The following is a 13,426-nucleotide window of genomic DNA, read 5'->3' on the forward strand; positions in this document are numbered from 1 at the left end:
TTGTTTCAGATTGAGTGACACCCACAGCCATAAGCCCAGCAGACAGCCGTCCAGTCAGCTCCCCTCCCCCAGGAGCAACTGCCTTCAGACTGGGCTCTGCCCAGGGGACCCTGGCGTCACTGCAACGCCAAGCACTGGGCCTGGTGCCAGGGAGGGAGACCCAGGAGAGTCTGTCACATGCCAGCACACTGTGTTTAGGCGGGACCAGCCTTGTGCCAGGGCCCCAGTGACATGTGGGTGGGCCTGGGGCCCCTGGGCCACGGCCTCAGGGCAGGCAGTTGTCTCCCACTCAGGCTGAGCAGAGGCCAGAGCTGGGGAAGGCCGAGGGAGGAGGGCCCTCGGCCTCCTGGTGGCAGATGCAGGCTCCGGCTGGCCCCGGCCCCCCTGCCCACCCCAGCTGCCCAGCGCAGCCAGGAGGCCAGGCAGCCGCGGGTAAACATGCCCCCGCCAGCTCACTGGCCATGGGGGTTCAAGGCCTAATGCCAGCCCCATCTCAGCCTCCCCCAGTGTCTGGGGGTCTGGGCACCGCCAGGCCCATCTGTTCTGAGCCCCTGCCGGGTGGGCTCCCACTCCCCCCACAGCCCTGGTGCCGGCCTGCGAATGAGCCTCCGGCTAGGGCTGTGGACCAGCAAGAGGCCACGGCGGGCCAGAGCCCCCGCCCGCTGGCCCCCGCAGGACCCCACGGGCCCTGGGTCTGGCGACCTCCTCTGCGGCCACCGGGCCGGGCAGGCACCGCGAGCCCGAGTTACCTGCGCGGCGGCGGCGGCACCACGGAGACCCGGCCGGGGGATGCCAGCGGCGCCGGGGAGGCCGCGCGGATCGGGCCGGTGCCTCCGCGGCCGGCGGGGGTCCGTTCCGCCAGGCGGGCGGCGGCAGGTGGGGCGGGCACTCACCGGGGTCGAAGTGCGAGCTGAAAGCGAAGCTGGGGTTGAAGAAGGACGACGACATGGCCGGGCCAGCGCGGCGGGCGACCGGGCGGCGCAGAGCTCAGGACGCTCAGGGCGCCGGGCCCGGCCACAGCCTCGCCCGCGGCCGCGCAGGTGCCACCGGCCGCCCGGCCACAGCGTCGCCGCAGCGCAGGCCCGCGGGCGGGGCGGGGGGCGGCGGGCGCGGCGCCGGCAACGCTGCAGCCCCGAACGGCGGGAGCGCGCGCGGGGTGCCCCGGGGGGGGGCGGGCGGGGGCCCAGAGGGGGATGGGGACCGGGAGGCGGGCAAGGGGGCAGAGAGGGAGCGGGAGGGAGACAGAAGGGGACGGACGGGAGGGGCAGTGCTGGGAGGCAGGAAGGGGCACGAGCCAGGTGAGGGAACCCGGGCGGGAGGGGGACGCTGAGGGCCACTCGCAGGTTTCGGGGGGCTGCGGTCTGACCCTTTGGGCGGCACCTGCGCTGGCGGCGGGGGGGCTATTTTTGCACACTGCCTGCGCGTGTGCCAGGCTGCGACAACCGTGGAGAAGGAATTAGCCGCCCCCACCCGGAATGAACAGAGCCAGGCGGCTTAAGGCAGGCGCGTTGGGGTTGGGCACTGAGGGACCGTCCTCCCCTCCCCTCCCCTTCCCCCAGCGCCATCTTGCAGCCCTGTCGCTGTGGGCAGGGCATGCTGGGTGGGGGCACCCCTGCCAGCCCCACTGGGAGTGGAGAGAGTTAAAGTGCAATGGAGAGTTACAGAGAGGAGTTTGATGTAACTTCATTCACTCATTCATTCATTCATTCATTCACTGCCTCCTTCTTGGCCCAGATGCCAAAGCACCTTGGCAGGGCCCGGCTGGAGAGCAGGGTCACTGCAGGAGCAGGTGGAGGGGACGCTTGTCCCCAGCACGGCCCTAAAGACCCATGGGGACCCGTTTCTGTGGAGGTGTCTACAGGGACAGGGACAGAGTGCCCAGGGCCTCAGGGTTACAGGGGGTGCCGGGACCCTCTTCCTCTTTTCCTAAGGTGGCCCCTGGGTAGCAAGTTCACCCCATATGGGCAAAGCAAAGGGCCCCCACCCTGTCCCCAAAGACCTTAGGGGTCCCCTGCTGTGAGCAGCCAGCCCCCAGTCCCTCTCATACCTTTGGAGTCAGGGTATCCAGAACCTTCTCACCGGCCCTGCTGTGTGGCTGTGGCTCAGAGGGGCTTTGCCCCCAGGCTGCTGTTGAGGACAAAGGGGCCACGTGGGTGGAATGGCCACAGGAGGTCCCTGCCCTAGGAGGTGTCAAAAGGCATGGCCCACCCCATCTAGTCTATGCCTTCTGGGGGCTGGGGCTGGCAAGGATGGCTGGTACAGGCAGGGACGGGCTGGAGGTGGCCCCTCACAGCAGAAGGCTGTGACCCAGGAGTGCACCCAGTGTGAGGGGCAGAAGGTGGGGCACAGGGGGCTGGGTTCCCAGCTCTGGGGCCACCATCGGGACCTCCACTCCCTTCCCCAGGCCAGGAGGCAAAGTCTGTCACTGCCGGGCCCCCATCTGCAAGGCCCGCCTCTCCCCACCCTGGAAGGACCCCAGACACCTAGGCCTGGGCAGGGGGAGATGACGGGTGGCCCTAAGTTGACACTGGCTTGGGGCTGGGAGAGAGCCTCTGTCCAGACCTTCTGTGCCCACAGTGACCCGCCCCAGTGACCGGGGTCAGCAGACAGCAAGGGGCGGCGTGTTCTCGGGTGTGCCAGTGAACACACACCTGCGCACCTATGGCTGGGCCGGAGCTCAGGGGCTTCCGGGCTGTGGGTCTCCCCGGGGCTCCGGGCAGGGCGGGGAGACCACCAGCGCCCCAGGCCCAGCACTCCCACACCATTCAACCTGGACAACGCCCTTTCTCCCAGGTGCACCAGCACAACCAGGAGTCCCAGTGCTTCTGCAGTGTGGTGACAGTTGACCTAGAGGGGCTCTGAGGGCCCCTCCAACCTTAACCCGGCCCAGCACCTTCCACTCTGCTCACCTCACTGTGGGCAGGAAAGCTGGGGTGGTGGGATTTAGGGGACAGGGCCTGTCAGGGAGCTGTCTGCCTGCTACCTGGATTTGGGGACAGGAACTGGTGTTCCTTAAGGGACCCCAAGAGCCCAAGGTCTCTGGGTCAGCTCTGAGCCTGGCCCTGGGCTTCATGAACCCAGTGCTGGCTGGGGAGACCAGAGCCTGAGGCCGCTGCCCTGAGAACAGCCCTCCCACCCCGGAGAGCACAGGCTCAGATGCCAAGTGTGCGGGTAAACACATGAGATCTGTCCACACAGTGCCATATTAGTGGCCCGTACACAGGACTGAAGTTCTGACACACTATGACCCACGAAAACATCACACCAAGTGAAAGGAGCGCGTCACAGAAAGCCACGTACGGTGTGTGATCCTGTTTGTATGACGTGTCTGTCACAGACAATTCCACAGGGACAGGAAGTGAGCCAGGGGTTGCTAGAAGCCGGGGGAGGGGCAAAAGGGGAGTGACTGCTTATGGGGTACAGAGCTTCTCTCTGGGTGATGAGAATGTTCTGGAATTACATAGAGGTGATAGCTGCACAACCTTGCAAATATGCTAAACACCACTGAATTGTACTTTAAAATGGTGAATTTTATGATATGTGATTTATATCTCAATAAAGCTGTTAAAAACAAATCTATCTAGGTGGGGTGCAGTGGCTCACGCCTGTCATCCCAGCACTCTGGGAGGGCGAGGTGGGAAGACTGATTAAGCACAGGAGTTCAAGACCAGCCTGAGCAAGAGCGAGACCCCATCTGTACTGAAAACAAAAAAATTAGCCGGGCATGGTGGCTCATGCCTGTAGTCCCAGCTGCTCGGGAGGCTGAGGCAGGAGGATCGCTTGAGCCCAGGAGTTTGAGGTTGCTGTGAGCTAGGCTGATACCACGGCACTCTAGCCTGGGCGACAGAGCAAGACTGTCTCGGGGGAAAAAAAAAAACCTAGTAATCAAGGTAACTAACGTTTTAATACAATATTTTAGAGCCAAAGTTAACTTTTGAGACCACTACGAGCAAAATACCAGTATTTCGAATAAAGGATGGGCAGGGCCGTGCCCTCTCAGAGCCTGAGGCTGCTTAGGAAGGGTGATCCTGTGTCCTGGCACGGGGGCCCTGGGGGACGGCAGCTGTCTTTGTCCCCTCCCAGGCTCTCTAGGCCCCAGGCCCAGGTGACAGCAAATGTCATTTATTAGCACTGGGGGGACCTCACTGCCTGGGGCTGGCTCCAGTAGGGTCCCCATCTGTGGTCTGAGACTGGGAGGCTCAGGCAAGGGTCCCCCAGTGGGGCAGGGGGAGGACGGGGTGGGAGGAAGGACAGGAAGCAGAGTGGGCCACAGGGTCCTGGGGCTGCTGGAGAAATGACCACAGACCAGGGGGGCTTAAAACCACAGAAAGTGATTCTCTTGTGGCTCTGGAGGCCACAGTCTGAAACCAACACGGGGCAGGGCAGAGTGATGCTCCCGCTACAGGCTCTAGGGGAGGGTGCTCACGCCTCTCCCAGCTTCTGGGGGCCCCTGGTGCTCCTTGGCTTTTGGCCGCATGGCCCCAGCCTCTGCCTCTGCCGTCAGTGGCCTCCTCCCTGCAAGGACACCAGTCACTGGGTTTAGGGCCCACCCTGATCCAGTCTGGCCTCACCTTGACTCGATTACGTCTGCAAAGTCCCTGTTCCCAACTAAGGGCCCATTCACAGGCACCAGGGGCAGGACGTGGACATATGTTGGGGGGCACCGTCCAACCCCCCATGGGAGTCAGGCGGCAGGGGAGGGTGCAGAGCAGGGAATACAGGCCCCTTAGGGCCGTGCAGCACCTTCTCAAATTCCTCCTATAAAGTTTAAAATTTTTAAATTTATTTAACTGACATAACAATTATACCTCTTCATGGGGTACACAGTGATATTTTGAGAGAGAGAGAGAGAGATAAAATGCATAATCCTGATAAGCCACGTCAGCACTTCTGCACTCAGGCCCACATGCCGGGCACCACCAGGGACGTGGCAGGACCTCAGCCCACACAGGCACCTCTCCCAGCCGCTACAGCCCCCTCTGCCTGCCCAGCCCTGGAGGCGGCATCTCTAGGGTTCCCAGGGCCACAGGCCACAGCCCTGATTGGGGCCAGAGCAGGACCCCAGGAGCACAGAGGGAGCTCCTCCCGGTGGCTGGCGGTGGCGGAGGCCTGCCCCGCCTCCCCCGCCCCACAGTTGCTCTGGCAGCAAGGTGGGCAGGGCCAACCAACCCCTCAAGGGCCAGTGAGACCCGAGCCTCCCCAAGGGGGAGGTGTCTGCCATGTGTGGGGGCGGGGGTGCAGCAGCCTCGTCAGAGCTGTGAGGTGGCCCCTGTGGCCCTTCCAGGCCAGCTCAGCCCCGAGTGCGGGCCAGGGCTGGGCGCCAGGAGGGGCAGCTCTGAACAGAAATGAAACCGGAGGGGCTGCCCAGGGGACAGGCCATCTGTCAGCTCTGAGCAGGTGCCGGTTCCATGAGCTTTGGAGAACGCCCCGCCCGCCGCCGCCTACCCACCCGCACAGCCTGCACCGGCTCCCCAGGCCCTGGTGGCCCAGGCCGGGGTGGGGGGCACAGGGCCGGGCAGTTCCTCCTCCCTCCTCCACCGCGGGAAGCAAGGGGCCGGCTTGGCCTTGCCACTTACACCGCACACTCTGCCTGGTGCCGCTTGGGTTTCTTTGGGTTTTGTTTTATTAAAAGCATCGTTTCCCACTCTGGGTATTTTCTATTATTATTGAGGTGAAATTCACATAAATTGATCCTCTTAAAGTGAACAATTCAGTGGCATTTAGGACATTCTTGAGTGACCAACACGGCTATCTAGTTCCAGAACGTTTTCATCAGCCGGAAAGGCGACCCATCCAGGAAACCAACTGCCAGTTCTCCCCTCCTGGAGCCCCTGGCGGCCACCAATCTGTTTCCTGTCCCTACGGGTTTGCCTATTCTGGATATTTCATAAAAGCGAAATCCTACAGGGCCTGGGCTGTCTGCCCACCCCCTTCACCCCGCATGTCTCCAAGGTGCATGGGCGTCGTGGCGCGTGTCAGCGCCTCACTCCTTTCTACGGCTGAATCACGTTCTGTGTGTGGGTTGTGTGGCTACGCCGTGTTGTGTTTATCTGCCCTGCGCCATGGCAGTGCTGCCTGCTGGTGACGAGAGGACAGAGTACATGTGGATGTGCAGGGCCACCTCGGCACAGGTAGAAAGCTTCAAGGTAAACCCTTCTGGAGAAGAACCTGGCAGCACCAAGGACTCTCCCACCGTCTGCCCCGGTCACACGCTGCTCTCGAGAACACAGCCAAGGAAAGGGAGGGGCATCTTGGACAAAGACGCACATTGCAACATCAGCGCTAATGACAAAACACACTGGCACCTTCTCAGGGCCCCGTGGCAGATGCCAGCCAAGGAAGCTGCTGGAACATCCTCAGCTCCAGGCACAGCATGGAGCTGTGTTACATTGTAACCGGGCAGAGTGGCGGGGATGTGATACAATGTGACACCAGAGAGCAGATCTCCAAGTCTCATCAGCGCCACCTGACGATCAGCGAGGCGGAACCGCACAAAGGGAAACCGGTGATTTGAGGGGTCGGGAAGAGGTCACATGAGACTGCTTTTACTGTCATTACTGGAGCATAACACTGTGAAACATAAAGACTAAAAGTCTGAGGCCTAGAAACAAATGGACAGTGAGGTGTATCCCTCCAGACAGGCCACAGCCAGAGGAGCTCTCAGGTGATGTGTCCCTGCTCTGGCCTCACCCTGGTGACAGCCCAGAAGGGGCTCTATCCAGGCAGAGAGGTGCCCACAGGACCCATCTGCCTGACCAAGACCTCCCTCTCTCCCTGGCCTTTATTTTAGGGGCTTCATGGGCTGGGCCCCTGGCATGGCTGCATGGCCCCCTGCAGTGACCCAGGGACAGGGGCAGCTGCTTGGCCCTGGCTACCTACTGGAGCAGGCCTGGGGTGTTCAGTGTCTTCTGCTAGCTTCTCAAACACCCTGGCCAGCCTGCGCCCATTGGGAGACCCTGCCAGGCCCAGCAGCCATCCCCATGGACCATTACACCCACCAACCGCCCCCCAGAGGCAGCAGGCCAGGTGGACCTCCTGACAAGAGAGCAGTGACATGGCCCAGGCTCATTCGTAGCTGGACAGCCAGGCCTGGAGGCCCCAGACCGGTTGCTTCCTCCTATACCAAATTGGATAAATTCCTAGAAGCACAAAACCTATCAAGACTAAATCACTAAGAAACAACAAATTTGAATAGACCTATAACCAGCGTGGAGATTGAACCAGCAACCAGGACCACATGCCTGCACTGGTGATTCCACCAAGCATGTAAATAACGAACGCCACCTTCTCAAACTTTCCAAAAAGTTGAAGAGCAGGAAACACTTCTTAAATCATTCCGTGAGGCCAGCACCGCCCTGCTACCAAAGCCAAAGACACTACGAGGAAAGAAAACTACAGGCCAATATCTCCTATGAACATGGATGCAAAAATCCTTGACCAAATTCTGGCAAAGCGAATTCAGCAGCATACTGAAAGGATTATACGCCAGGACCAAGTGGGATTTATTCCTGGAACATAAGGGTGGGTCGACGTGTGAGCAAATAATCAGTGTATTAGGAATACACCCCATTGACAGAATGGAGGGAGAGAAACCACATGATCATCTCAATTGATGCAGAGAAAGCATTCCACAAAATTCAACACCTTTCATGATAAAAAACATTCAATAAGCTATGAATAGAAGGAAGGAAGCTACCTCAACATAATAAAAACCATCGATCGTCCACCTACTGAGTATGATGTTTGCTGTGGGTTTTTGATGAATGGTTTTTATTATGTTGAGGTAGTTTCCTCCAAGATCAGGAACAAGGCAAGGATGCCCACTCTTGCCACTCCTGTTCAACATGGTACTGGAAGTTCTAGCCAGAGCAATTAGGCAAGAAAAAGAAATAAAACATATTCAAATTGGAAAGGAAGAAGTAAAATTATCTCTGATCACAGATGATATAATCTTATATGTAGAAAATCTTAAATATTCCACAAAAACTCTTAGAACTAAATAAATGGATTCAGCACAGTAGCAGGATACAAAGGTAACACACGAATATCTGACACATTTCTATATACTCACAATGAACGATCTGAAAATGAATTACAAAAGCAATTCCAGACTCATAGAAGCATGACAAAGAATCAAATATTTAGGAATTGACTTAACCAATGAAGTGAAAGACTTGTACAGTGAAAACTATAAAATATTACTTAAAGAAATTAAAGAGACGTAAATAAGTGGAAGCGCATGCCACGTTCATGGGCTGGAAGCTGCTAGTACTACCCAAAGTGACCTACAGAGTCAACACAATCCCTACCTAAATCCCAATGCCGCTTGCAGAAATAGAAAACCCATCCTAAAATTCATGTGGGAGCTCAGGAGACCCACAATAGCCAAACAATCTTGAAAAAGAGCGAAGCTGGAGAACTCACATTTCCTGATTTCAAAACTTACCACAAAACCGTGTGGCATAAAGACAGACACACAGCCCAGTGGAATAGAACAGAGCCCAGAAATAGGCCCTCACACAGGTGGTCTAGTGATTTTTTACAAGGGCGCCAAGAGCATACCACAGGGCAAGGACAGACCTTTCACAAACGGTGCAGGGGAAACTGTACGTCCACATGCAAAAGAGTGAAGTCAGGCCCTTAACTAACACCATATATAAAAATTAACTCAAACTGGATGAAAGACCTAAATGTAAGGCCTTACACGATGAAACTCATAGAAGAAAATACAGGGCATAACCTCATGACGTTGGATTTGACAATGATTTCTTGGCTATGACACCAAAGGCACGGGTAACAAAAGAAAAAAATAGACATGAAAATTAAAAAATTTTGTGCATCAGAAGAAAATACCAACAGAATAAAAAAGCAACCCAAAGAATGGGAGAAAATATTTGCAAATCGTGTCTCTAATAAGCGATTAATAGCCAGAATATACAGACAAAATATATAGAGAACTCCTAACTCTCAACAACAAATAAACTAACAATCCAATTCAGAAATAGGCAAAGGACTGAACACACATTTCTCCAAAGAAGATATACAGATGGCCAACATGCACATGAAAAGATGTTCAACATCACTAATAACTAGGGAAATGCAAATCAAAACTACAAGGAGATGCCACCTCACACCCATTCATATGGCTACTATGAAAAACAAAGGAACTAAGTGTTGGTGAAGATGTGGAGAAACTGGAACCCTTTTACACTGTTGGTGGGAACGTAAAACAGTGTGGTGGTTCCTCAAAAGATTACATTAGAATTACCATATGATCCAGTGATTCCACTTCTGAGTATACCCAAAAGAATCGGAAGCAGGGTCTTAAGGAGATATTTGTACACCTGTGTTCACAGCGGCACTGCGGACAACAGCCCAAAGGCAGGAAAAAACCTCCAAGTGCCCATCGCCAGATGAATGGATACACAATGTCCATCCATACAATGGAATATTGTTCAGCCCTAAAAAGGAAGGACATTCTGGATGAGCGGGTGGCTCACACCTGTGATTCCAGCACTTTGGCACAGCCAAGGCGGGAGGATTGTTTGAGGCCAGGAGTTCACGACCACTCTGAGAAACAGAAACCCTGTCTTACAAAAAAAAAAAAAAGAAAAATTAGCCTGGCATTGTTGTGTGTGCCTGTAGTCCCAGCTACTCAAGAGGCTGAGGCAGGAGGGTCACTTGAGCCCAGGAGTTGGAGGCTGCAGTGAGCTATGATCATGCCACTGCACTCCAGCCAGGGTAACAGAGTGAGACCCTGTCTCTATTTAAAAAAATAAAATAAAAACAAACAAAAAACAAAGGAAGGACATTCTGGTGCATGCTACAACTTGGATGAAGCTTGAAGACACTATATGCTAAGTGAAGTAAGTCAGACACAGAAGGTCAAATCCTGCGTGACCCCACCTATACGAGATCCCTACAGTCATAAGTTCACAGATCAGAGCGGATGGTGCTTGTCGGGGCTGGGGGAAGGGGAGGTAGTGTTTAGTGGGGACAGAGGATGATGAGAAAGTTCTGGAGATGGAGGGTGGTGATGGCTGCACACAATGTGATTATACTTAATGCCACTGACCTGTGCACTTAAAAACAGTAAATTTTATGTTATGTGTATTTTGCCATGATAAGACAGCAGGCAAGAAGGAAGAAAAGCACTAAGAACGTGCAGGAAAAACACCCACAAAGCCCAGACGTTCCCATCGTCAGACGTCCTTGCTGGAGGGACTGCACCTCCTCTGTGTTCTTTTGCATATTCCAGATGTTCACAATAAACACGACTTCCTCATCTCATCCAAAAAGCTATTTTGGGTAATATTCCCATCCTCCCAATTAAAACAATGACATTCATCTGAAGCCCAAAGGTGGGCAAGAAGTTACCAGGGCCCCAATCACTGCTGGGGCCCGGGATGGCTCAGCCTTTGGGAGGCCGGCCCGGCGGCACCAACCGGCGTCCCCTCGCCATCCAGGCCTGGGCATCTCCCTGGGTCTGACCTGTGGCTCTAGGTAGCCCTGCCCCCCCCAGGCCTGGCTAGGGCCCTGCAGCCTCCTCTGGGACAGGCAGAACTGGGCTTTGTGCATCTTCTGGGGTCTCTGAATAAGGAGGATGAGAGAGCTTCCCTGGGGGGCTGCTGTGGGGGCTACTTGAGACCTTCTTGGGCCTGGCACAGGCAGAGCTCACTGGATGGCAGATGCCACTGCCTATGACATTTGCTGTCATCTGTCACGTATCATGACTGTCACTTTCATTAGCAGGACCACACCCTCACCCCACTGGGACCTCCACAGCCTCTAAGAGGAAGCCACACCCCTCCAGCAGACAGGGGCTGGCTTGGGCCCTTGGCACTGTGCGGGTGAAGCCACCCTCCCTGGGCAGAAGGTGATGATGTACCTGGTGTTCAGAGCCAGCCAGAGACTACACCTGGCCCTCCCCGCCCCCCACCAAGGGGACGATGGTAATCTGGGAGGAGGCTTGGGAAAGCTTTGCCCTATATGAACGAGGAGTCTCCCCACCCCCACCTGCCCTGGCCTCTGGGCTTTGCTGAGCTGTGCGCCTCCCACCGGGCCCAGACCCCACTCCCAGGCACAGCCCCCTCGGCTGGGTCCCTCCAGGCCCTGCTCATGTGCCTGGCTCTGCAGCCCATTTCCTGCACCAGAGCTGCTGGGGGCAGGGACCTGGCCTTCATCTCCCTGACCCCCGGACGCACAGCCCCTCCCACTCAGCTCAGCTGGAGGCTCCAGGCCTGGTTTCCCCACGTGACCTTGGATGAGTTATTCAGCCCCTCTGACCCCGGCCCCGCTGACCCCCGTCCCGTTGACCCCGGCCCTGCTGACCTTGGCTCCTTTGACTTCAGCCCTGCTGACCTCGGCTCCCAGCTCCTGGCTGCCCGGCAGCCCCTGCTCGCTCACAGATGCCATCTGCTCCCCCCAGCCCCACCCCGGGCTCAGGGAGGCCAGGTGCTGCTAACGGCCAGTCTATCCAGCCAGTGTTGATGCGCCGAGTGCCAGCAACCCCCTGGGAGTGGCCGGTGCCAGGCTGGAGTGCCCAGGAGGGTAGGGGACAGCTGCGGCCCCAGGATGTAAACAGGCTGAGCAGCTGCAGGTATAAAGGCCGGAGCTCCCTCCGCCTGCCAGAGCCCGCAGGGACACCAGGCAGAGGTGAGCCCTAACTGCCAGCCAGAGCAAAACCCCCCAAGTCAGGGGTCAGCAAACCACGGCCCTTGGGCCAAATCCAGTGCGACGCAGGCTAAGCCAGGTTTGAGAGTCGTCTGCGGCTGCTTTCACATGAGGCCACAGAAAGGTTGGAAGGGAGAAGGGCCAATACAGGCCCTGCAAACGCTGCGGAGAGAGGTTGGTGTGGCTCAACCATGGGACGAGGGGCGTGAAGGCAGGAAGCACTGCCGCAGGGCATGCGGCTCGCAGAGGTTCCTAGGGACGCAGGGGGACAACCAGCTCTCTCTCTGTGTGCGTGCAAGCCCTCAGCCTGCGTAACACAGAACCGAGCACATGAGAGTGAGAAGAGAGGAGCACAGCCACGGTGGGAGAGTTCAGCATCCCTCCCCCAGGAGCCGACAGAGGAGGCGGGAAAGAGACCAGTGGGCTGGGGAAGACACAAAGCACAATGGACCAGCTGGGCCCGGCTGGTAAAGACACAACCCTGCACCCAACACTGCAGAACACACGTTCTTTTAAATACACACACGTAGCATTTATCAAAATTGACCAACTGCTGGGTCGTAAAGCAAGTCTCAATCAAGTCAAAACAGTGAAATAATACGGAACCTATTCTGTGACCACAGAGAAGCGAAGTTAGAAATTAAACACAAAAAGATAAGAAAAGCAATGCAGTGCTAAACAGCCCGTGGTTCAAAGAAACCACCATGGAAATTAGAAAACATTTTGAACCTAATAATGAAAATACAACATAACAAAACTTGTGGGTACAGCTCACGTTGTGCTTTGAGGGAAATTCATAGTCTTAAAAGCATAGACTTGAAAGGAAGAAAGGCTGGCAATCGATGGTCTGGGTATCTCCCAAAAGTTAGAAGAACAGAAAGTTAAACTCAAAGAAAAGAGAGGGCAACCAGGGGGGAATTCTGAGTGTGAAGCCCCTTGGGGGCGGGGTCTGCTCTGGTTTGTTTGCAGCTGCACCCCCAGCTCTAAGCCTGGAGTAGGCGGGGACTTAGGTGATTTTTTTGATGCTGTCACTTGTCTCAAAGGAGGGCCGTGGGCCAGAAGCTCTGCTGGGGAGAGGGTGGAGCCCACCAGGCAGTGAGCTGGGGGGCAGGGAATGAACCCCAGGCACAGTCTACTTGTGCTTCTGGAGTCTGCCCCCTCCCTGGGAGCCATCTCCTCACTGAGGGGCCAGAGGCCTCTGATGCATCTACAGCCCACCAGCCTGGATGGGGAAGGGACTCAGGCACCCCCCACCATGGTGCAGAGATGTCCCATGCCTATGGGAGCCCCCCAGTGGCCTGCTGGGTGATGCCCAGCCTTGTCCTGTCATGCATTAGGTGCTAGAACTACCTGTAACAGACCTGGAAGGCCAAGGGGGCAACAAGTGAGACCTGGGGTCTTCTTGGGGGGCTGGGACCTAATAGCTGCACAGAGCCACCCCCCGCCCCCACCCCAGGGAGCAGGAATGGTGACTCAGCCCCCTCCCCTGGGCACACCTGTCCAGGAAAAGCAGCCTGGTAGATAGGACCCCAACGTGCCAGCCCCTAGGGGACAGGCTTCTCACCAGCCAGGACACGTGAGATCCTGCCACGTGGCTTGCGGGCAGGACAGAGACCCAGGAATAACACACAGCCCCAGCCCCTTACTGTCAAAAGCTAATTATCTTTATCGTATATGACAACTAAAACTTGAATTAGAACAACAATAACAGAGATCGGATGATAGCATAGTGTAGCAGGGCACAAAGGGCCCT

General features: G+C 56.5%; 1 protein-coding gene across 3 annotated transcripts in view; it reads right to left on the bottom strand.

Moving 5' to 3' along the window:
• AATK (apoptosis associated tyrosine kinase) overlaps nt 1-1,030 on the bottom strand; it is a 34,597-nt gene extending 33,567 nt beyond the window's left edge. For 2 of the 3 annotated variants that reach the window (XM_045569649.1, XM_045569647.1), the window contains exon 1: nt 894-1,030. In XM_045569649.1, the coding sequence (XP_045425605.1) occupies nt 894-948 (55 nt within the window). In that variant the 5' untranslated portion in view covers nt 949-1,030. The remainder of the gene's footprint in view (nt 1-893) is intronic. The other variant, XM_045569653.1, reaches the window with a different exon arrangement.
• Nucleotides 1,031-13,426: the final 12,396 nt, after the last annotated feature.

Source organism: Lemur catta, chromosome 15, assembly GCF_020740605.2.
Source record: "Lemur catta isolate mLemCat1 chromosome 15, mLemCat1.pri, whole genome shotgun sequence".
Taxonomy (NCBI): domain Eukaryota; kingdom Metazoa; phylum Chordata; class Mammalia; order Primates; family Lemuridae; genus Lemur; species Lemur catta.